This window comes from Oncorhynchus keta, chromosome 14 (assembly GCF_023373465.1).
Source record: "Oncorhynchus keta strain PuntledgeMale-10-30-2019 chromosome 14, Oket_V2, whole genome shotgun sequence".
Taxonomy (NCBI): Eukaryota; Metazoa; Chordata; class Actinopteri; order Salmoniformes; family Salmonidae; genus Oncorhynchus; species Oncorhynchus keta.
Window position 1 is genome coordinate 16,174,683 of NC_068434.1, and position 25,379 is coordinate 16,200,061.

Sequence of the window (25,379 nt, forward strand, 5' to 3'; positions counted from 1 at the left end):
CATCCTGGAGGGGGAAATCAATCATTTCCAGGGCCAGGGACATGTACTAGTCTGTGGCGACCTAAATGACAGAACAGGACAATAACTTCACACCGTCAGCACACAGGGAGACAAACACCTGCCTGGAGGTGACAGCATTCCCTTCTCCATATACCCCCCCAGGCACAACTATGTCAACATAACCAACAAAAACGGGTCACAACTCCAGCAGCTCTGTCGCACGCTGGGTATGTATATAGTCAATGGTAGGCTTCGAGGGGACTCCTATGGTAGGTACACCTATAGCTCATCTCTTGGCAGTAGTACTGTTGACTACTTTATCACTGACCTCAACCCAGAGTCTCTCAGAGCATTCACAGTCAGCACACTGACACCCAGATCACTGCAAAATCACAGTCTACTTGAACAGAGCGATACTCAATCATAAGGCATGAAAACCAAAGGAACCGAATAACAATAAGAAATGCTATAGATGGAAGGAATGTAGTGTGGAAACCTACCAAATATAAGGCAACAACAAATTCAATCCCCTTTGAACCACTTCCTGGACAAAGCGTCCCACTGTAATAGTGAAGGTGTAAAATTAGCAGTAGAAAACCTAAACAGTATATTTGACCTCTCAGCTTCCCTATCAAATGTAAATATTTCAATCAGAAAAACTGAGAAAATTAACAGCAATGACCAATGGTTTGATGAAGAATGCAAAAACGAAAGAAATTGAGAAACCTATTCAACCAACTACATAGAGACCCAGAAAACCTGAGCCAACGCCTTCACTGACAGAAATACACTACGGAAAAAGAAGGAACAGCATGTCAGAAATCAGCTCAATGTAATTGAAGAATCCATAGACTCTAACCACTTCTGGAAAATTGGAAAACACTAAACAAACAACAACACAAATAGTTATCTATCCAAAATAGATGGTTAAACCACTTCTCCAATCTGTTTGGCCCTATAACAAAGAACAAACAGCAAAAACATATACATGATCAAATAAAAATCTTAGAATCAACTATTAAAGACGACCAGAATACACAGGATTCTCCAATTACATTGAATGAACTACAGGATAAAAAACCCTCCAACCCAAAAAGGCCTGTGGTGTTGAAGGTATCCTCAATGAAATGATAAAATATACAGACCACAAATTCCAATTGGTTATACTTAAACTCTTAAACAACATCCTTAGCTCTGGCATCTTCCCCAATATTTGGAACCAAGGACTGATCACCCCAATCCACAAAAGTGGAGACAAATTTGACCCCAATAACCACCGTGGGATATGTCAACAAAAACCTTGGGAAAAACCACTGCATTATCAGTAACGGCAGACTACATTTCCGAAGTGAAAACAATGTACTGAGAAAATGTCAAATTAGCTTTTTACCTAATTACCATATGATAGAGCATGTATCCCCTTGCACACCCTAATTGAAAAACAAACAAACCAAAACAAAGGCTCATGTTTTCTCATGTTTTGTTGATTTCAAAAACGTTTTGGACTCAATTTGGCATGAGGGTCTGCTATACAAATAGATGGAAATTGGTGTTAGGGGGTAAACATATGACATTATAAAATCCATGTACACTAACAACAAGTGGGCGGTTAACATTGGCAAAAAATAAACACATTTCTTTCCACAGGGCCGTGGGGTGAGATAGGGATGCAGCTTAAGCCCCACCCTCTTCAACATATATCAACTAATTGGTGAGGGCACGAGAACAGTCTGCAGCATCCGGCCTCACCCTACTAGAATCTGAAGTCAAGTGTCTACTGTTTGCTGATGATCTGGTGCTTCTGTCCCCAACCAAGGAGGGCCTACAGCAGCACTTAGATCTTCTGCCCAGATTCTGCCAGACCTGGGCCCTGACAGTAAATCTCAGTCAGACAAAAATAATGGTGATAGAAAAAAGGTCCAGTTGCCAGGATCACAAATACAAATTCCATCTAGACACCATTGCCAGAGAGCACACAAAAAACTATACATACCTCGGCCTAAACATCAGCGCCACAGGTAACTTCCACAAAGCTGTGAACGAGCTGAGAGACAAGGCAAGAAGAGCATTCTATGCCATCAAAAGGAACATAAAATTCGAGATACCAGGATCTGGCTAAAAAATACATGAATCGGTTATAGAACCCATTGCCCTTTATGGTTGTGATGTCTGGGGTCCCCTCACCAACCAAGACTTGACAAAATTGGACAAACACCAAATTGAGACTATGCATGCAGAATTATGCAAAAATATCCTCCGTGTACAACGTAGACCACCAAATGCATCCAGAGCAGAATTAGGCCGATACCCACTAATTATCCAAATCCAGAAAAGAGCCGTTAAATTCTACAACCACCTAAAAGGAAGTAATTCCCAAACCTTCCATAACAAAGCCATCACCTACAGAGAGATGAACCTGGAGAAGAGCCCCCTAAGCAATCTAGTCCTGTACAGCAAAACAATTAGACACAACCAAATCATGAGAAAAATATCATTACTTGACACATTGGAAAGAATTAACAAAAAAGTTAGAAAAAACTAGAATGCTATTTGGCCCTAAAGAGAGTACACCGTGGCAGAATACTTGACCACTGTGACTGACCCAAACTTAAGGAAAGCTTTGACTATGTACAGACTCAGTGAGCATAGCCTTATAGTTCCCTTAGATTACACAAATAGTTCCCTTAAATTACACAAATAGAGATTATTGTTAAAAAAAAAAAAAATCCTTAATGTATTTAGGTTCACTATAACAATGGGTTTGAATACTTATTGATTCACCTTTTTATTTTTTATGAATAAAATTACAAATTTAAAAATAAACATAATTCCACTTTGAGATTATGGTGTATTGTGGGTAGGCCAGTGACAAAAAACTATATTTAATCCATTTAAATTCAGGTTGTAATACAACAACATGTGGTAAAAGTCAAGGGGTTTAATACTTTCTGAAGGTACTGTAGCTCCCACATGTAATCGTTTAACTAGTTAGCATCCTATTGATAAATTGTATGTCCCAAAAAACACGCATAAACCCAGTGAATATAATGTAGGTCTGCCTGTTAGGGTAACCCACCACCCGGGATATTTTCCCCCTGCCTCTACTTCTCACAGAAAACCTCTTCATGTCACCCTTTTCACCCCCAACACTTTCCCTGGTTGCTACTATTCTTGCTCAACTAAAAATGTAATCTGTTTCATTACAATTCTTTAAGTTACTCCCTAAAACTTATTTTGAGGTAGGGTGGCGTTTTACCCCAAGTTACGCTACAATTGACTTATGTTACATTTAGTCCCACTCTCCCCTTTGCACTCACAGCAAATTGTGGAGTTTAACATGCTTAACCACGATGCTGCTAAAAACACAGGGTTTATAATGGTGCAGTTCGCACATATTTAGGAGGATAAATAAAGTAGGAATGGAAATCTGGGATCATCCTCATTTTAACAAAGGCCATTAAAACTGCTATTTTCCCTGCAATTGCAAGAATTCTTGTGCATTGACTACTTGTCAGAATGCAGATTTCCCTCCGTATGACACTCATAACTTGAAATCGCCTAGAGATGAATATTTATCTTACAGAACACACAACAAGCTGACTAGGTAAACAGGTCAACTATTCTACTATGGGGTTATCAGATTGTTCTATTCATTACTTGTTTTGTTTGCAGATGAAAAGTAAACGTGGACTCTTCTAGCATCTTCAAAGTGTGCCTCGACAGAAATATTTTTGAATGTTTCATATTTTTGGGCAGTGGCGCAGCACCACAGTTACATGATTGCAGCAGAAACACTGCATCCATCCATCTGTCTGTACGGGAGACCTACATACTGTAAGTAGCCTACCAGCGGTGTGGTATGTGTGTGTGTGCTATTACCTTGTTGCATGTCCCATCCCCTTCATCCATGAATGACAACAGTGTTTGTGCACTGCACCAATCTTCTGGATCCTCTCACAATAACAGGTAACTAGAACCCAGCACAACTAAACACATCCTGCCCACCTTCTACCCAACCTATTCTTTCTTTCTTTCCATTTTTCTCATTCTCTCGGTTGTCATCTTTCCTTCCTTCATTCCTTCCTCTCACTCTCCCTCCCATTGTCAAAATGCAGCCTTGACAGGGCCAGAAGGTAATGACACAGCTGCCATGATGCAACAAGCAGACCTGTCCACTGTCAACAATTGAAATCATGAAGGAATAAGCTGTCATTAAGAGGGCCTCTCCCTGCAGTGGAGCTGTCAGCCCATTACCTCCCTCCTCTCCCTTCCCCACTCTGCCTGTGCTGGAGTGTGCTCCCCTCGCCTGTCACTTTACAGCCAGGCTTTAGGAATATAGCTCCACTTCCACACCACCTGCAACAACCGTGCCGAGTGTGAGGGAGGGTGGTGTGACTGGAGCATGTGTGTGTGTGTGTGTGTGTGTGTGTGTGTGTGTGTGTGTGTGTGTGTGTGTGTGTGTGTGTGTGTGTGTGTGTGTGTGTGTGTGTGTGTGTGTGTGTGTGTGTGTGTGTGTGTCTGTGTGTGTGTGTGTGTACTGCATAGTGTACACATGCATAAAATATATTTGCAAAGGCACCGGCATAGCCTGCTCAGCAGTCATACATAGGTAGGTATAGTTGTAACAAGTAGGCGTAGGGTTTTGGACACCATACAGTCTGGGCATTGCTTATTTAGTTGTTTTGGGGATAGCGTGATAGCTTTTACATTTACATTTACATTTAAGTCATTTAGCAGACGCTCTTATCCAGAGCGACTTACAAATTGGTGCATTCACCTTATGACATCCAGTAGAATAGTCACTTTAAAATAGTGCATCTAAATCTTAAAGGGGGGTGAGAAGGATTACTTATCCTATCCTAGGTATTCCTTAAAGAGGTGGGGTTTCAGGTGTCTCCGGAAGGTGGTGATTGACTCCGCTGTCCTGGCGTCGTGAGGGAGTTTGTTCCACCATTGGGGGGCCAGAGCAGCGAACAGTTTTGACTGGGCTGAGCGGGAACTAGCTTGTCATAGACAGGCATATAGCATACTTATTATCATGGTGTAAGCTACAGTTACTGTGGCTATCAATGTGGTTATCACTGTGGTTATCACTGTGGCTACTGATATAGCCTATAGGTTGCGGATACTGATATAGCCTATAGGTTGTGACTACTGATATAGCCTATAGGTTGTGGCTACTGATATAGCCTATAGGTTGTGGATACTGATATAGCCTATAGGTTGTGACTACTGATATAGCCTACAGGTTGTGGCTACTGATATAGCCTATAGCCTATAGGTTGGTGCTACTGATATAGCCTATAGGTTGTGACTACTGATATAGCCTATAGGTTGGGGCTACTGATATAGCCTATAGGTTGGGGCTACTGATATAGCCTATAGGTTGGGCTACTGATATAGCCTATAGGTTGTGACTACTGATATAGCCTATAGGTTGGGGCTACTGATATAGCCTATAGGTTGGGGCTACTGATATAGCCTATAGGTTGTGACTACTGATATAGCCTATAGGTTGTGACTACTGATATAGCCTATAGGTTGGGGTTACTGATATAGCCTATAGGTTGGGGCTACTGATATAGCCTATAGGTTGTGACTACTGATATAGCCTATAGGTTGGGGCTACTGATATAGCCTATAGGTTGGGGCTACTGATATAGCCTATAGGTTGGGACTACTGATATAGCCTATAGGTTGGGGCTACTGATATAGCCTATAGGTTGTGACTACTGATATAGCCTATAAGTTGTGACTACTGATATAGCCTATAGGTTGTATGCACACATGACTGTAAGTCGCTTTGGATAAAAGCGTCTGCTAAATGGCATATATTATTATTATTATTATTATTGTGACTACTGATATAGCCTATAGGTTGTGACTACTGATATAGCCTATAGGTTGTGACTACTGATATAGCCTATAGGTTGTGACTACTGATATAGCCTATAGGTTGGGGCTACTGATATAGCCTATAGGTTGGGGCTACTGATAAAGCCTATAGGTTGTGACTACTGATATAGCCTATAGGTTGTGACTACTGATATAGCCTATAGGTTGGGGCTACTGATATAGCCTATAGGTTGTGATTACTGATATAGCCTATAGGTTGTGACTACTGATATAGCCTATAGGTTGGGGCTACTGATATAGCCTATAGGTTGTGATTACTGATATAGCCTATAGGTTGTGACTACTGATATAGCCTATAGGTTGTGACTACTGATATAGCCTATAGGTTGTGACTACTGATATAGCCTATAGGTTGTGACTACTGATATAGCCTATAGGTTGTGACTACTGATATAGCCTATAGGTTGTGACTACTGATATAGCCTATAGGTTGTGATGACTGATATAGCCTATAGGTTGTGACTACTGATATAGCCTATAGGTTGTGACTACTGATATAGCCTATAGGTTGTGACTACTGATATAGCCTATAGGTTGGGGCTACTGATATAGCCTATAGGTTGTGACTACTGATATAGCCTATAGGCTGGGGCTACTGATATAGCCTATAGGTTGTGACTACTGATATAGCCTATAGGTTGTGACTACTGATATAGCCTATAGGCTGGGGCTACTGATATAGCCTATAGGTTGTGACTACTGATATAGCCTATAGGTTGTGACTACTGATATAGCCTATAGGTTGTGACTACTGATATAGCCTATAGGCTGGGGCTACTGATATAGCCTATAGGTTGTGACTACTGATATAGCCTATAGGTTGTGATTACTGATATAGCCTATAGGTTGTGACTACTGATATAATAATAATAATAATAAGGTTGGGGCTACTGATATAGCCTATAGGTTGTGACTACTGATATAGCCTATAGGTTGTGACTACTGATATAGCCTATAGGTTGTGACTACTGATATAGCCTATAGGTTGTGATGACTGATATAGCCTATAGGTTGTGACTACTGATATAGCCTATAGGTTGTGACTACTGATATAGCCTATAGGTTGTGACTACTGATATAGCCTATAGGTTGGGGCTACTGATATAGCCTATAGGTTGGGGCTACTGATATAGCCTATAGGCTGGGGCTACTGATATAGCCTATAGGTTGTGGCTACTGATATAGCCTATAGGTTGTGACTACTGATATAGCCTATAGGTTGTGATTACTGATATAGCCTATAGGTTGTGACTACTGATATAGCCTATAGGTTGGGGCTACTGATATAGCCTATAGGTTGTGATGACTGATATAGCCTATAGGTTGTGACTACTGATATAGCCTATAGGTATAGGTTGTGACTACTGATATAGCCTATAGGTTGTGACTACTGATATAGCCTATAGGTTGGGGCTACTGATATAGCCTATAGGTTGGGGCTACTGATATAGTCTATAGGTTGTGATTACTGATATAGCCTATAGGCTGGGGCTACTGATATAGCCTATAGGTTGTGACTACTGATATAGCCTATAGGTTGTGACTACTGATATAGCCTATAGGTTGTGACTACTGATATAGCCTATAGGCTGGGGCTACTGATATAGCCTATAGGTTGTGACTACTGATATAGCCTATAGGTTGTGACTACTGATATAGCCTATAGGTTGTGACTACTGATATAGCCTATAGGTTGTGACTACTGATATAGCCTATAGGTTGTGACTACTGATATAGCCTATAGGTTGTGATGACTGATATAGCCTATAGGTTGTGACTACTCATATAGCCTATAGGTTGTGACTACTGATATAGCCTATAGGTTGTGACTACTGATATAGCCTATAGGTTGGGGCTACTGATATAGCCTATAGGTTGGGGCTACTGATATAGCCTATAGGCTGGGGCTACTGATATAGCCTATAGGTTGTGACTACTGATATAGCCTATAGGTTGTGACTACTGATATAGCCTATAGGTTGTGACTACTGATATAGCCTATAGGTTGTGACTACTGATATAGCCTATAGGTTGGGGCTACTGATATAGCCTATAGGTTGTGATGACTGATATAGCCTATAGGTTGTGACTACTGATATAGCCTATAGGTATAGGTTGTGACTACTGATATAGCCTATAGGTTGTGACTACTGATATAGCCTATAGGTTGGGGCTACTGATATAGCCTATAGGTTGGGGCTACTGATATAGTCTATAGGTTGTGACTACTGATATAGCCTATAGGTCGGGGCTACTGATATAGCCTATAGGTTGTGACTACTGATTTAGCCTATAGGTTGTGACTACTGATATAACCTATAGGTTGTGACTACTGATACAGCCTATAGGTTGGGGTTACTGATATAGCCTATAGGTTGGGGCTACTGATATAGGCTATAGGTTGTGACTACTGATATAGCCTATAGGTTGTGACTACTGATATAGCCTATAGGTTGTGACTACTGATATAGCCTATAGGTTGTGAATACTGATATAGCCTATAGGTTGTGACTACTGATATAGCCTATAGGTTGGGGCTACTGATATAGCCTATAGGTTGGGGCTACTGATATAGCCTATAGGTTGGGGCTACTGATATAGCCTATAGGTTGGGGCTACTGATATAGCCTATAGGTTGTGACTATTGATATAGCCTATAGGTTGTGACTACTGATATAGCCTATAGGCTGGGGCTACTGATATAGCCTATAGGTTGGGGCTACTGATATAGCCTATAGGTTGTGACTACTGATATAGCCTATAGGTTGTGACTACTGATATAGCCTATAGGTTGTGATGACTGATATAGCCTATAGGTTGTGACTACTGATATAGCCTATAGGTTGTGACTACTGATATAGCCTATAGGTTGTGACTACTGATATAGCCTATAGGTTGGGGCTACTGATATAGCCTATAGGTTGGGGCTACTGATATAGCCTATAGGCTGGGGCTACTGATATAGCCTATAGGTTGTGACTACTGATATAGCCTATAGGTTGTGATTACTGATATAGCCTATAGGTTGTGACTACTGATATAGCCTATAGGTTGTGATGACTGATATAGCCTATAGGTTGTGACTACTGATATAGCCTATAGGTTGTGACTACTGATATAGCCTATAGGTTGTGACTACTGATATAGCCTATAGGTTGGGGCTACTGATATAGCCTATAGGTTGGGGCTACTGATATAGCCTATAGGCTGGGGCTACTGATATAGCCTATAGGTTGTGACTACTGATATAGCCTATAGGTTGTGACTACTGATATAGCCTATAGGTTGGGGCTACTGATATAGCCTATAGGTTGGGGCTACTGATATAGCCTATAGGCTGGGGCTACTGATATAGCCTATAGGTTGTGACTACTGATATAGCCTATAGGTTGTGATTACTGATATAGCCTATAGGTTGTGACTACTGATTTAGCCTATAGGTTGTGACTACTGATATAACCTATAGGTTGTGACTACTGATACAGCCTATAGGTTGGGGTTACTGATATAGCCTATAGGTTGGGGCTACTGATATAGGCTATAGGTTGTGACTACTGATATAGCCTATAGGTTGTGACTACTGATATAGCCTATAGGTTGTGACTACTGATATAGCCTATAGGTTGTGAATACTGATATAGCCTATAGGTTGTGACTACTGATATAGCCTATAGGTTGGGGCTACTGATATAGCCTATAGGTTGGGGCTACTGATATAGCCTATAGGTTGGGGCTACTGATATAGCCTATAGGTTGGGGCTACTGATATAGCCTATAGGTTGTGACTATTGATATAGCCTATAGGTTGTGACTACTGATATAGCCTATAGGTTGGGGCTACTGATATAGCCTATAGGTTGGGGCTACTGATATAGCCTATAGGTTGTAAGTCGCTCTGGATAAGAGCGTCTGCTAAATGACTTAAATGTAAATGTAAATGTTGTGACTACTGATATAGCCTATAGGTTGTGACTACTGATATAGCCTATAGGTTGTAACTACTGATATAGCCTATAGGTTGTGACTACTGATATAGCCTATAGGTTGGGGCTACTGATATAGCCTATAGGTTGGGGCTACTGATATAGCCTATAGGTTGTGACTACTGATATTGCCTATAGGTTGTGACTACTGATATAGCCTATAGGTTGGGACTACTGATATAGCCTATAGGTTGGGGCTACTGATATAGCCTATAGGTTGTGACTACTGATATAGCCTATAGGTTGTGACTACTGATATAGCCTATAGGTTGTGACTACTGATATAGCCTATAGGTTGGGGCTACTGATATAGCCTATAGGTTGGGGCTACTGATATAGCCTATTGGTTGGGGCTACTGATATAGCCTATAGGTTGTGACTACTGATATAGCCTATAGGTTGTGACTACTGATATAGCCTATAGGTTGTGACTACTGATATAGCCTATAGGTTGTGACTACTGATATAGCCTATAGGTTGTGACTACTGATATAGCCTATAGGTTGGCGTCACAGAGATGAGTGTGTTTTGAGTACGGAAGGTGGAGAGGTCCAGTTGCCCTCAGCTTCACCCAGTCAGGGGGAGGAGGGCGTCTGGGGTCTGATTAACCAGCTCAATCAGTTCATTTTCCCACAATCCCCGGCTGCCAGAACAGATCCCATTGGACAATGAGGCCGAGCCTAAACGTGTCTTCAAAGGAGGGTGGAGAGGAATGAAGAGTGGGTTTTCACTGCTGACACGTACATGGTGTGAATTCCCCCTCTGCCGTCGGTACGGCAGTGTGTGGTGTGTTGAATAGCTAAGGGCTCCTCCCTTTGTCTCTATCAGAGTGTTGACTGCAGGGCTCAGACTGGCCAGATCCTCTGCATCTCCTAGTGCACATAGGAAAGGCCAAAGGGGGCAACACAGGCAGAGGTGGGGGGATTTTTAAGTGGAGTGAAATGAATTATTTCTCTCCCTCCATGCACATCTGCCCTGAATTTCCGTTGTAGGCTAAATAAATCAATAATAGTAGTAAAACAGTTTATTATAGCCTGACACCATTCTGTCCCTGTCATGGCCGCCCAAGGAGAGGAGAACATCTAAGCCCCGAGACGAGTTCTACCTACATGTTAGCCTTAGCTCTTCTCAGACAGTACACACTCTGCTGTTCAATATCCTGTACACACTACAGAAGCACTCTGTGGCTCTACAGCTCCAACAAAGGAGAGCAGCCTTCCGGACAAGTGGCCAGACAGGAAGGAGGGGAAATGAGAGGGGAGTGGAGGGGAGGAGGAAAGGAAAGGATGAAATTGCAGTGTGAAGAGGTTCTACTTCATCTCCTTGCAGTCTGTGTGATACGTCAGCCCACCTGAGATCAGAAGAGACTGAGATAAACATCTCCTTGTAAAGTCTAACGATAGCTGCTGTACCACTCAGCCAGTCGGACAGAGAACTGCCTGTCTGCCTGTCTTCATCCGGGGGTCCAACAGCAGCGGCTACTACTAACTAGGCCTCCAGCTCAGAGTGGAAAGACTTCCTGTAAATGCCATGATGGGTATGTGGCAAGGCGTAAGGATTCGGCTCCTTGTTTTATCATGATGAATGGACACGGCTACACACACAGCTTTCTATATATCCCGCCTGTCAATTTGCGTCAGAGGAACGCAACTCTCCCGGCAAATGTAATAATAACCATTTGTACTGTAACACACACACACACACTTCTGCTCCAGACGCGCCAGGAAAGGGACTTAGCCGCCAGCCTCAGCCGTGCTAGTTTTTATGACATTTAGAAGGAGAGAGAGAGAGAGAGAGAGAGAGAGTCAATTTGAACAGCGGCCCAATGAAATTAGGCAGGTAGGCTAGGCCAGGTTGACAAATGAGCACTGATACAAGGCAAGAAATAAGTGTGGAGAGTGGGGCTTCAGGCGCGCTAAACACAAACCTGCCGTACACAAGGGTACATGGAGAAGAAATGAGAATCTGAATTACACTTCACACCACATTGGCATCACAGCCAACGCTGCAACTCCACCTAGGTTTCCTCATTATGAATGTGAGTGTTTGGAGGAATGTGCCAGCCAAAAACAGGTGTCTTTATCGGGGAGACAGCTAAGAAAACAATAGGATACCTCTTCTGTTGTAGAGAGAAGTGAGTGAAATTGGAAAGTTGAGGTGTTCTGAAAGCTTCCCCAGCCACTTAGACCTGGTTGACTCCTAAAGACCTTTTATCAATACCTTATATCTTAACAACAACATACTGCTTCCACCACCCCCGCCCCTACCCTAAAACCCTGGGGAACATACTCCTGAAGGGTGCAGAGCTGGAATGCCATGCAAGAATCTCCAAGAAAGAGAGAGAGAGAGAGAAGAGAAGAGAATAGAAGAGAATAGAAGAGAAGAGAAGAGAAGAGAAGAGAAGAGAAGGGAAGAGAAGAGAAGAGAAGAGAGAGAGAGAGGAAGGGGGTGAGAGAGAGCGAGAGAGAGAAGAGAAGAGAAGAGAAGAGAAGAGAAGAGAAGAGAAGAGAAGAGAGGAGAGAAAGGAGAGAGAGAGATAGAGGAGAGAGAGGAGAGAGGAGAGAAAGAGGAGAGAGAGAGGAGAGAGAGGAGAGAGAGGAGAGAAAGAGGAGAGAGAAAGAGGATAGAGAGAGAGGAAATAGAGAGAAAGACAGCAGAGAGAGGAGAGAAGAGAGAGAAAGGGAGGAGATAGAGAGAAAGACATAGCAGGAGAGAGAGGAGAGAGACAGAAGAGAAGAGATGCACGCACAGAAATAGGTTAAAAGCCTACATTTTCTTACAATAACAGTTTTATAATGCTGACATATTCACAGAAATCAAAAAGCAACAAATACATACAACACAGAAACAACACAGAATTATAATCACACACACACACACACACACACACACACACACACACACACACACACACACACACACACACACACACACACACACACACACACACACACACACACACACACACACACACACACACACACACACACACACACACACACACACACACAGCCTATGCCATGTGTAAAATGTTGCACCTCTAAAAAGACACGGCCAACCTACAGTACAGGACAGCTTTTTGACGCAACCCTAAACAACCAGGTTACCATAGGTAACAACACCCTAAAACAACCCTAACCAACCAGGTTACCATAGGTAACAACGCCCTAACACAACCAGGTCACCATAGGAAACAACGCCCTAACACAACCCTAACCAACCAGGTTACCATAGGTAACAACACCCTAACACATCCAGGTTACCATAGGTAACAACGCCCTAACACAACCCTAACCAACCAGGTTACCATAGGTAACAACGCCCTAACACAACCCTAACCAACCCGGTTACCGTAGGTAACAACGCCCTAACACAACCAGGTCAGCATAGGTAAAAACGCCCTAACACAACCAGGTTACCATAGGTAACAACACCCTAACACAACCCTAACCAACCAGGTTACCATAGGTAACAACGCCCCAACACAACCAGGTCAGCATAGGTAACAACGCCCTAAAACAACCCTAACCAACCAGGTTACCATAGGTAACAACACCCTAACACAACCAGGTTACCATAGGTAACAACATCCTAACACAACCAGGTTACCATAGGTAACAACATCCTAACACAACCAGGTTATCATAGGTAACAACACCCTAACACAACCAGGTTACCGTAGGTAACAACGCCCTAACACAACCCTAACCAACCAGGTTAGCATAGGTAACAACGCCCTAACACAACCCTCACCAACCAGGTTACCATAGGTAACAACACCCTAACACAACCAGGTTACCGTAGGTAACAACGCCCTAACACAACCCTAACCAACCAGGTTACCATAGGTAACAACGCCCTAACACAACCAGGTCAGCATAGGAAACAACACCCTAACACAACCCTCACCAACCAGGTTACCATAGGTAACAACGCCCTAACACAACCAGGTCAGCATAGGTAACAACACCCTAACACAACCAGGTCAGCATAGGTAACAACGCCCTAACACAACCCTCACCAACCAGGTTACCATAGGTAACAACGCCCTAACACAACCAGGTCACCATATAGGTAACAACGCCGTAACACAACCCTCACCAACCAGGTTACCATAGGTAACAACGCCCTAACACAACCCTAACCAACCAGGTTACCATAGGTAACAACGCCCTAACACAACCCTCACCAACCAGGTTACCATAGGTAACAACACCCTAACACAACCAGGTTACCGTAGGTAACAACGCCCTAACACAACCCTAACCAACCAGGTTACCATAGGTAACAACGCCCTAACACAACCAGGTCACCATATAGGTAACAACGCCCTAAAACAACCCTAACCAACCAGGTTACCATAGGTAACAACACCCTAACACAACCAGGTTACCGTAGGTAACAACGCCCTAACACAACCCTAACCAACCAGGTTACCATAGGTAACAACGCCCTAACACAACCAGGTCACCATATAGGTAACAACGCCCTAACACAACCCTAACCAACCAGGTTACCATAGGTAACAACACCCTAACACAACCAGGTTACCATAGGTAACAACGCCCTAACACAACCAGGTCACCATATAGGTAACAACGCCCTAACACAACCCTAACCAACCAGGTTACCATAGGTAACAACACCCTAACACAACCAGGTTACCATAGGTAACAACGCCCTAACACAACCAGGTCACCATATAGGTAACAACGCCCTAACACAACCCTCACCAACCAGGTTACCATAGGTAACAACACCCTAACACAACCAGGTTACCATAGGTAACAACGCCCTAACACAACCCTAACCAACCAGGTTACCATAGGTAACAACGCCCTAACACAGCCCTAACCAACCAGGTTACCATAGGTAACAACGCCCTAACACAACCAGGTCACCATATAGGTAACAACGCCCTAACACAACCCTCACCAACCAGGTTACCATAGGTAACAACACCCTAACACAACCAGGTTACCATAGGTAACAACACCCTAACACAACCAGGTCACCATATAGGTAACAACGCCCTAACACAACCCTCACCAACCAGGTTACCATAGGTAACAAAGCCCTAACACAACCCTAACCAACCAGGCTATCATACATAAACAGAACCTGCAGAGCCATCCCATGGTAACCCCAACCACCCTGCCACCTTCACACCCCTCTAACCCTGGCTGGGTAGCCCCCGGGCGGTGTGGTGCCCCTACCTCCTTGGCGCGGGTGATGAAGGGGATCTGTGTCCCTGAGTCCAGGTCTTGGTTGATGAGGAGGCTTCGTGCCCACTGGCCGGCCCGGACCACCCCGTCCCCCTGGATGAGCACCAGCAGCTTGGCAGGGTTGGACATGGCATCAGCACTCAGGTAGATGAAACTCCTGGGCTCCTCCTCTGTCACATCCACCTAGTTACACCACACAGTATCGTCATTTCACTGTAATATAAGTGTAATATAAAACTAAATATATTAAACATATTTTTTTGAAGTACAGCCTTGCCCTGTTCGCACTGTTTTATTATAGTCTGACATACTCCATAGTAACAAATAAGTCCTTAAAAAATGCGTGTGTCCTTGACTGCCCTCCACCCCTTGGATGCATGTGGTCCCCAGTATGCCAGAGGCATCTCTAAGGAGACACACACTGTCCATAAAAACTATGGGTGGCAGCTGCAGGAACTTAATCCAGGGAGACAAAGAAAAGTGAGGGGTACAGACCTCAGCCTTTCTTCTCCTTTTTTCTCTCGTTCCCTCCTTCTATACTTGGCCCTGGTTAATCTGTTTAAAATCTGTGGTCAAAAGTTCAACTCGACACAGGTGGACGGACCCACCACTACCACACACACAAGAACAGAGCAATTTTCCATGGGAATAGAGAGATAATAGGGCAAGCAGATACAAGTTGAAAAGTGTGTAATGAAACTGGCTCCTGGGTTACCTTGGTGATTTATAGATATTGTTACTCCCTGCGCCAGGACAACACAGGTCCAAAAAATCCACTAGCAATAGAGCTAGAAAAATTTTCCAAGCTACAAATGAAAAGGACAAACCCATTTTCCTTCAAAAGAAAGGCAATAGGGCCTAAGGCACTGCATCGCAGTGCTAGCTGTGCCACCAGAGACTCTGGGTTCGAGCTCAGTCTCTGTCGCAGGCGGCCGTGACCGGGAGACCCATGGGGTGGTGCACAATTGGCCCAGCGTCGTCCGGATTAGGGGAGGGTTTGGCCGGCAGGGATGTCCTTGTCTCATTGCGCACTAGCGACTCCTGTGGCGGGCCGGGCGCAGTGCACGCTGACCAGGTCGCCAGGTGTACAGTGTTTCCTCCGACACATTGGTGCGGCTCGCTTCCGGGTTGGATGTGTGCTGTGTTAAGAAGCAGTGAAGCTTGGTTGGGTTATGTTTTGGAGGACGCATGGCTCTCAACCTTCGCCTCTCCCGAGTCCGTACGGGAGTTGTAGTGATGAGACAAGAAAATAACTACTAACAACTGGATACAATGAAATTGGGGAGAAAAGGGGGGGAGAAAGGCAACAAACTATTCAAGCATGTGTTGAATGTTGGGATGAGCAGACACAGAGCAAGAATACACTAGAATACACTAGAGTGCATTTGAATCCAAAACAGATTAAGCAACAGCTTTCAGACTCTGAGATGGTGTGTCAGTTAATTTGTTGAGACATTTTTGTACAGAGAGAGAGAGCTGGAAAAGCTCTCCAATCCTGGTTTTCATGGGACACTTAATATCATAATCATTGTCAGAAGCCGGAGCATTTAGGTCCATTTTCCCATTAATACCCCCAATAATCTTCAAGGGCATGAATTAAATGTGTCGGTTTCCCCTTGTGATACTTACTGGCAAGATTACATTCGTCATATTGCACTTCTTCTCCAACAGTTCATAAACATACTGTGTAACGATCTGAAAGACAAACAAAAATAGACATCTTTATTTGCAACTAACAAGGCTGCAAACGCACCAATGATACGGTGTAAGTTACGTCTCATGTTGATGTCAGTTACAAATCCCTGTACAGCAAAACAACAATGAAGAACAGTATGCAGCCTATGAAAAAGAATAATGGTTTTGTTCATATATACAGTGTATATCAATTAGGCCCCTAGACAGGCAGGCAGTACTATTAGGCCACTAGGCGGACAGGCAGTACTATTAGGACCCTAGATGGGCAGGCAGTACTATTAGGCCCCTGGACAGACAGGCAGTACTACTAGGCCCCTAGACAGGCAGTACTATTAGGCCTCTAGAAAGGCAGGCAGTACTATTAGGCCCCTGGACAGGCAGTACAACTAGGCTGCAAGACAGACAGGCAGGCAGTACTATTAGGCCCCTAGACAGACAGGCAGGCCATACTATTAGGCCCCTAGACAGGCAGGGAGTACTATTAGGCCCCTAGACAGGCAGGCAGTGCTATTAGGCCCCTGGACAGGCAGGCAGTGCTATTAGGCCCCTAGACAGACAGGCAGGCCATACTATTAGGCCCCTAGACAGGCAGGCAGTACTATTAGGCCCCTAGACAGGCAGGGAGTACTATTAGGCCCCTAGACAGGCAGGCAGTACTATTAGGCCCCTAGACAGGAAGAACTATTAGGCCCCTAGACAGACAGTACTATTAGGCCACTAGACAGACAGACAGGCAGTACTATTAGGCCCCTAGACAGGAAGTACTATTAGGCCCCTAGACAGGAAGTCACTATTAGGCCCGTAGACAGGCAGTACTATTAGGCCACTAGACAGGAAGTACTATTAGGCCCCTAGACAGGAAGTACTACTAGGCCCCAAGACATGAAGTCACTATTAGGCCCCAAGACAGGCAGTACTATTAGGCCGCTAGACAGGCAGGCGGTACTATTAGGCCACTAGGCAGGCAAAACTGTATGTGTGAGATAATTTAAAGTGTCTGGAGTTGGCCATGCTGTGCTGTGCTCTTCAAGCTCAGTGCAGTCCCGATGTGGGGGAATGGAAGCCAAGGGAGTGTATGGTTACAGTGTTGATGTAAGGTATGTTTATCCCGCCCAGCCACAGCACTAAGGAACTTGTACATAGTGTAAACTTAACCCCCAGCCAACGGTTACATGGTTCAATGACATCAACAACTTTTTCCTTTTTTTTCTTGCTTCTCGGCAGCTGAAAACACAAGTGTTTTTGTGGAGATGTTGTTTTTGTGGGAAGTGGATAAGAGAAGGATGAGAGCGAGACTTTCTGTCTGTTGTGTTTTGGCATGTTTGTAGTGGAAGATAATGACCTCAGCTGTAAGAATCAAGGGTTGGAGGTATTGGGGTAATTACTGGGGTATTACTGGGGGTATATAATAAACGTGCCCAGCCTGGCATGGAATGGCATGGCGGTGCTGTGGTGTAGTGGCCCACCCGGTCAGACGAGAACAGGGGTGAGTGGTGTGGTGTGGCTGAGGTCTGTGGCGTCAGACGGGGACGTGTCTGCTGTGACCACAGGGACAGCTGGAAGGTCCAAAGCTAGGCCCCTCTGTGTTTATGTTAGCTTTAGCTAGACTCTTTAGAGCCAGCTAGACCCACAGGAAACCAGGTTCAGGGAGGGGGGCACCATGGAGGCAGAGCATGTCCAAGCCCTTGGCTTGATGACATAAACACGCATGCATGCACACACACAAACACGCAGTCAGAGATATTGGGCCCTCACACTGTCACACGGCCCATATATTTCAACCTGGTTAGAAAGCCTGAATGCTCCATCAGTACAAACTACTAAAACAACACCTGGTTCATACACCAAAACTACCAGTCTATTAGCCGGGTCCCAGATCTGTTTGTGCTATCATGTCAACTCCTTACCATGCAAAACATGACAGCACAAACCGATCTGGGACCCGCCTACCAGTCTATGACAACAGGGACTGGGTCTGGGATAGTCAAGGGATATAATACTACACAACATACAGAGCAGGGGTTGGAACTGGTTCATGGAACAGAACTGGAAAATAATGACATTTTTTCGAGTAACAGAATCAGAATCAGGAATGAAAGTGATCTATACTATTCCGGAACAGAACCGTTATTTTAAAAGCACCGGTTAAAAACAGCATTTTACATCCTGGGCATTTTTTTCCAGTCCAACAAAAAACACAACAAGACACCTTTGCAAAGCCCTCAAAATGTAAAGCTGAAAATCTTTGGCAGTACATGTGTAGGCAACCTGCCCCTCTCCCTCTGAAGCATAGTCTACTGACGTTACAAGCGTGATTCAGAAATTAGGGAGAGATTTTTAATTAGATACGAATGGATTAATCATTTCAATGCTAGTTAAGGATACTATAATCCGGCTGTAATGCATAATCAATTGCTATATACAGCCTGAGACATTTGTGTGAACATTTTTGTAAATGTTCCTTACAAGCCAGCATGTAGGATAAAATTACATTTAAACGTACTCTACCAATTTTCTGTGTGGTTTGTCCTTCTACTGTTATTTTTTTTTTGCTTTTTAAATCCACAGAGCAGCATTATTACCACAACTTTCAGTACACTGGTCTGTATATTGGATTGTACTTAAGGTTTTAATTTTCAATACTTATGCAATTTGCCCGTGACAAACACCTGCACAATATGGCCGAACCTAATGGAACCACAGACCGAACGGCGGCAAATACTTCCAGCTGACTGCGAGAAAACGCGCTTCCGTTGACGACGTTTGGTTATGTTCGGCTATTGTTTGCATATTGTGCATCACATGCACGAGACTGACAGAACCTTCCGGCGCCATGAAAAGTAGGGTAAACAACACTTTCCTGTGGATCACTTATCTCCACATCCTCCACAAAGACAACCGGTGAAGTAACCTCAAATATCAATTTATTCAACATTCTGACTTGTAGAGACTATTGTGTCTTTTTAACAGCTACTTCTTTCAGACTGATAGCATGGAGTAACCATGGTAACAGTCTAACGTTTAAGCAAAGCGTACTATAGTGATCCCGTTTCATTGGATTTATTAACAAGAAGTAAGATGTGTTTATATTTGAATTCTGGTGCCGCTCTGCACACAGGTTATTACTAGCTGGTCCAACGCAAAACTCACTCTGAAGTTCAAGGTCATTCAAAGTTCCTTCATCGAAGACGCTCCTCCGTAGGTGTAATTCTGTGGACCTAATTCAGATAATACATGTCATAACAAGATGCCCAGCGCTTCAAGCCTCGTCCGCCACCTTCTCTCCCCATCTTCAAAATTTCAGTCGAATATTGTGCCCTATACTCTAAATAGCTTGCCCGTTCCATAGCAAGCTGCTCTATCCGCACCGATTGCCAAAGTTATTTAATTGCGAGCTAAATTTTAAAAAACGGTTCAGAACTTTATTTTGCTGGTCAGAACAGTGGAAATGAATGAAAACAATAATGATTCTGATAAAAATGTAAATGATCAACATTTTTTGGGGGGGTTCCAACCCCTACTACAGTGTTAAACAAATACCTGAGCATCTGTATTCAAAGCCCACAGTCTCCTCTAACCAAAGTCAGAGGAAAAAAGATTATACCAGTCATGATAACCAAATGCTCTGTAAACTCATTGCTAACCTGATTATGTGTCTAAAGAATCACATTATGGACAAATGATGCCATGATTAGGAGGGAGTAGCCAATCACAGGCCGGCGGACAAACCAAATGAGATGATCTGCTGGGTGAGGAATGCTTTAAGAGATATAGGCCCGAGTCAGCTAATTAACTGAAATGTCAGACTCCCTGATGAAGACTGAAAGGATCGCGGGGCTCAAAATGCAGGTGTTTAATGACATCAATAAGCCTTGCAGGAAATGTCATTTGTGCTACATTATATGTTCAGCACCTCAGGTGGCCAGAGAACTATCTGATATGGAAAAAGAGAAGGGTGACAGAGGTGGGGGAAGAGAGAATGAACCTATATGTGTGTGTGTAAGCATATGTAGGCTATAGCATGTATGAAACATAGTGAATATGTGCTGTTGTGTGTGAACTAGTCAGCCAACGGCTACACAGAGTTCTTTGATCAGGTTGACAAACAGGCTTAGGGTCAGAATAAAGAGGCTTGTAGTCAGATGAGGAAGCACAGCTCTGAGATCAGTATCATTCCAGGCCCAGACAGATACATACCAAAAAATCAAATCAAATCAAATGTATTTGTCACATACACATGGTTAGCAGAAGTTAATGCGAGTGTAGCGAAATGCTTGTGCTTCTAGTTCCGACAATGCAGTAATAACCAACGAGTAATCTAACCTAACAATTCCAAAACTACTACCTTATACACACACAAGTGTAAAGGGATAAAGAATATGTACATAAAGACATATGAATGAGTGATGGTACAGAACGGCATAGGCAAGATGCAGTAGATGGTATCGAGTATAGTATATACATATGAGATGAGTAATGTAGGGTATGTAAACAAAGTGGCATAGTTTAAAGTGGCTAGTGATACATGTATTACATAAAGATGCAGTAGATGATAGAGTACAGTATATACATATACATATGAGATGAATAATGTAGGGTATGTAAACATTATATTAAGTAGCATTGTTTAAAGAGACTAGTGATATATTTTACATCAATTCCCATTATTAAAGTGGCTGGAGTTGAGTCAGTGTGTTGGCAGCAACCACTCAATGTTAGTGGTGGCTGTTTAACAGTCTGATGGCCTTGAGATAGAAGCTGTTTTTCAGTCTCTCGGTCCCTGCTTTGATGCACCTGTACTGACCTCGCCTTCTGGATGATAGCAGGGTGAACAGGCAGTGGCTCGGGTGGTTGTTGTTCTTGATGATCTTTTGGCCTTCCTGTGACATCGGGTGGTGTAGGTGTCCTGGAGGGCAGGTAGTTTGCCCACGGTGATGCGTTGTGCAGACCTCACTACCCTCTGGAGAGCCTTACGGTTGTGGGCGGAGCAGTTGCCGTACCAGGCGGTGATACAGCCCGACAGGATGCTCTCGGTCGTGCATCTGTAAAAGTTTGTGAATACTTTTGGTGACAAGCCGAATTTCTTCAGCCTCCTGAGGTTGAAGAGGCGCTGCTGCGCCTTCTTCATGATGCTGTCTGTGTGGGTAGACCAATTCAGTTTGTCTGTGATGTGTACGCCGAGGAACTTAAAACTTACTACCCTATCCACTACTGTCCCATCGATGTGGATAGGGGGGTGCTCCCTCTGCTGTTTCCTGAAGTCCACAACCATCTCCTTTGTTTTTTTGACGTTGAGTGTGAGGTTATTTTCCTGACACCACACTCAGAGGGCCCTCACCTCCTCCCTGTAGGCCGTCTCGTTGTTGTTGGTTGATTGAATATGTCCGTAAACACACCAGCCAGCTGGTCTGCGCATGCTCTGAGGGCGCGGCTGGGGATGCCGTCTGGGCCTGCAGCCTTGCGAGGGTTAACACGTTTAAATGTTTTACTCACGTCGGCTGCAGTGAAGGATAGTCTGCATGTTTTGGTTGCGGGCCGTGTCAGTAGCACTGTATTGTCCTCAAAGCGGGCAAAAAAGTTATTTAGTCTGCCTGGGAGCAAGACATCCTGGTCCGTGACTGGGCTGGTTTTCTTTTTGTAATCCGTGATTGACTGTAGACCCTGCCACATGCCTCTTGTGTCTGAGCCATTGAATTGCGACTCTACTTTGTCTCTATACTGACGCTTAGCTTGTTTGATTGCCATGCGGAGGGAATAGCTACACTGTTTGTATTCGGTCATGTTTCCAGTCACCTTGCCCTGGTTAAAAGCAGTGGTTCGCGCTTTCAGTTTCATGTGAATGCTGCCATCAATCCACGGTTTCTGGTTTGGGAATGTTTTAATCGTTGCTATGGGAACGACATCTTCAATGCACGTTCTAATGAACTCGCTCACCGAATCAGCATATTCGTCAATGTTGTTGTTGGACCCAGTGCGGAACATATCCCAGTCCACGTGATGGAAGCAGTCTTGGAGCGTGGAATCAGATTGGTCGGACCAGCGTTGAACAGACCTGAGCGCGGGAGCTTCTTGTTTTAGCTTCTGTCTGTAGGCAGGGAGCAACAAAATGGAGTCGTTGTCAGCTTTTCCGAAAGGAGGGCGGGGGAGGGCCTTATATCCGTTGAGGAAGTTAGTATAGCAATGATCCAAGGTTTTACCAGCCCTGGTTGCGCAATCGATATTCTGATACAATTTAGGGAGTCTTGTTTTCAGATTAGCCTTGTTAAAATCCCCAGCTACAATGAATGCAGCCTCAGGATATGTGGTTTCCAGTTTGCAAAGAGTCAAATAAAGTTCGTTCAGAGCCATTGATGTGTCTGCTTGGGGGGGGAATATATACGGCTGTGATAATAATCAAAGAGAATTCCCTTGGTAGATTATGCGGTCGACATTTGATTGTGAGGGATTCTAAAATCAGGTGAACAGAAGGACTTGAGTTCCTGTATGTTGTTGTGACCACACCATGTCTCGTTAACCATAAGGCATACGCCACCGCCCCTCTTCTTACCAGAAAGTTGTTTGTTTCTGTCGGCGCGATGCGTGAAGAAACCAGCTGGCTGCACCGATTCCGTTAGCGTCTCTCGAGTGAGCCATGTTTCCGTGAAGCAAAGAACGTTACAGTCTCTGATGTCCCTCTGGAATGCTACCCTTGCTCGGATTTCATCAACCTTATTGTCAAGAGACTGGACATTGGTGAGAAGTATGCTAAGGAGTGGTGCGCGATGTGCCCGTCTCCGGAGCCTGACCAGAAGACTGCTTCGTCTTTGTTTTGGGTCGCAGGCTGGGATCCATTCCGTTGTCCTGGGTGAAAGGCAGAACACAGGATCCGCCGCGGGAAAGTCATATCCCTGGTCGTACTGATGGTGAGATGATGTTGCTCTTATATTCAGTAGTTCTTCCCGACTGTATGTAATGAAACCTAAGATTACCTGGGGTACCAATGTAAGAAATAACACGTAAAAAAAAAAAAAAAAAACTGCATAGTTTCCTAGGAACGTGAAGCGAGGCGGCCATCTCTGTCGTCGCCGGAAGTGAATAATGCGCCGGAAGTGAATAAATATATAAATGAGAAAGAGACAGAGAACCTTAGAGTCCACACACAAGCCCACAATAACAAACCCCACAGACGTAGCCACAAACCCCACAGACATAGCCACAAACCCCACAGACGTAGCCACAAACCCCAGTCGTAGCCACAAACACCACAGACGTAGCCACAAACCCCACAGACGTAGCCACAAACCCCACATACGTAGCCACAAACCCCACAGATGTAGCCACAAACCCCAGACGTAGCCACAAACCCCAGACGTAGCCACAAACCCCACAGACGTAACCACAAACCCCACAGACGTAGCCACAAACCCCACAGACGTAGGCACAGAGTCAAAATACACTGCTCAAAAAATAAAGGGAACACTTAAACAACACAATGTAATTCCAAGTCAATCACACTTCTGTGAAATCAAACTGTCCACTTAGGAAGCAACACTGATTGACAATAAATTTCACATGCTGTTGTGCAAATGGAATAGACAACAGGTGGAAATTATAGGCATTTAGCAAGACACCCCCAATAAAGGAGTGGTTCTGCAGGTGGGGACCACAGACCACTTCACAGTTCCTATGCTTCCTGGCTGATGTTTTGGTCACTTTTGAATAGTGGCGGTGCTTTCACTCTAGTGGTAGCATGAGACGGAGTCTACAACCCACACAAGTGGCTCAGGTAGTGCAGCTCATCCAGGATGGCACATCAATGCGAGCTGTAGCAAGAAGGTTTGCTGTGTCTGTCAGCGTAGTGTCCAGAGCATGGAGGCGCTACCAGTACATCAGGAGACATGGAGGAGGCCGTAGGAGGGCAACAACCCAGCAGCAGGACCGCTACCTGCGCCTTTGTGCAAGGAGGAGCAGGAGGAGCACTACCAGAGCCCTGCAAAATGACCTCCAGCAGGCCACAAATGTGCATGTCTCTGCTCAAACGGTCAGAAACAGACTCCATGAGGGTGGTATGAGGGCCTGATGTCCACAGGTGGGGGTTGTGCTTACAGCCCAACACCGTGCAGGACGTTTGGCATTTGCCAGAGAACACCGAGATTGGAAAATTTGCCACTGGCGCCCTGTGCTCTTCACCGATGAAAGCAGGTTCACACTGAGCACATGTGACAGACGTGACAGAGTCTGGAGACGCCGTGGAGAACGTTCTGCTGCCTGCAACATCCTCCAGCATGACCGGTTTGGCGGTGGGTCAGTCATGGTGTGAGGTGGCATTTCTTTGGGGGGCCGCACAGCCCTCCGTGTGCTCGCCAGAGGTAGCCTGACTGCCATTAGGTACCGAGATGAGATCCTCAGACCCCTTGTGAGACCATATGCTGGTGTGCTTGGCTCTGGGTTCCTCCTAATGCAAGACAATGCTAGACCTCATGTGGCTGGAGTGTGTCAGTAGTTCCTGCAAGAGGAAGGCATTGATGCTATGGACTGGCCCGCCCCTTCCCCAGACCTGAATCCAATTGAGCACATCTGG

General features: G+C 44.5%; 1 protein-coding gene across 1 annotated transcript in view; it reads right to left on the reverse strand.

Moving 5' to 3' along the window:
• The window catches only part of LOC127907221 (cotranscriptional regulator FAM172A homolog), a 396,526-nt gene that overhangs the window by 338,208 nt on the left and 32,939 nt on the right, over positions 1-25,379 (reverse strand). Inside the window, exons 4-5 of the mRNA XM_052461201.1 lie at positions 16,754-16,819; positions 15,116-15,307 (exon numbers count right to left, since the gene is read on the reverse strand). Coding sequence (XP_052317161.1) covers positions 15,116-15,307; positions 16,754-16,819 — 258 coding nt within the window. The remainder of the gene's footprint in view (positions 1-15,115; positions 15,308-16,753; positions 16,820-25,379) is intronic.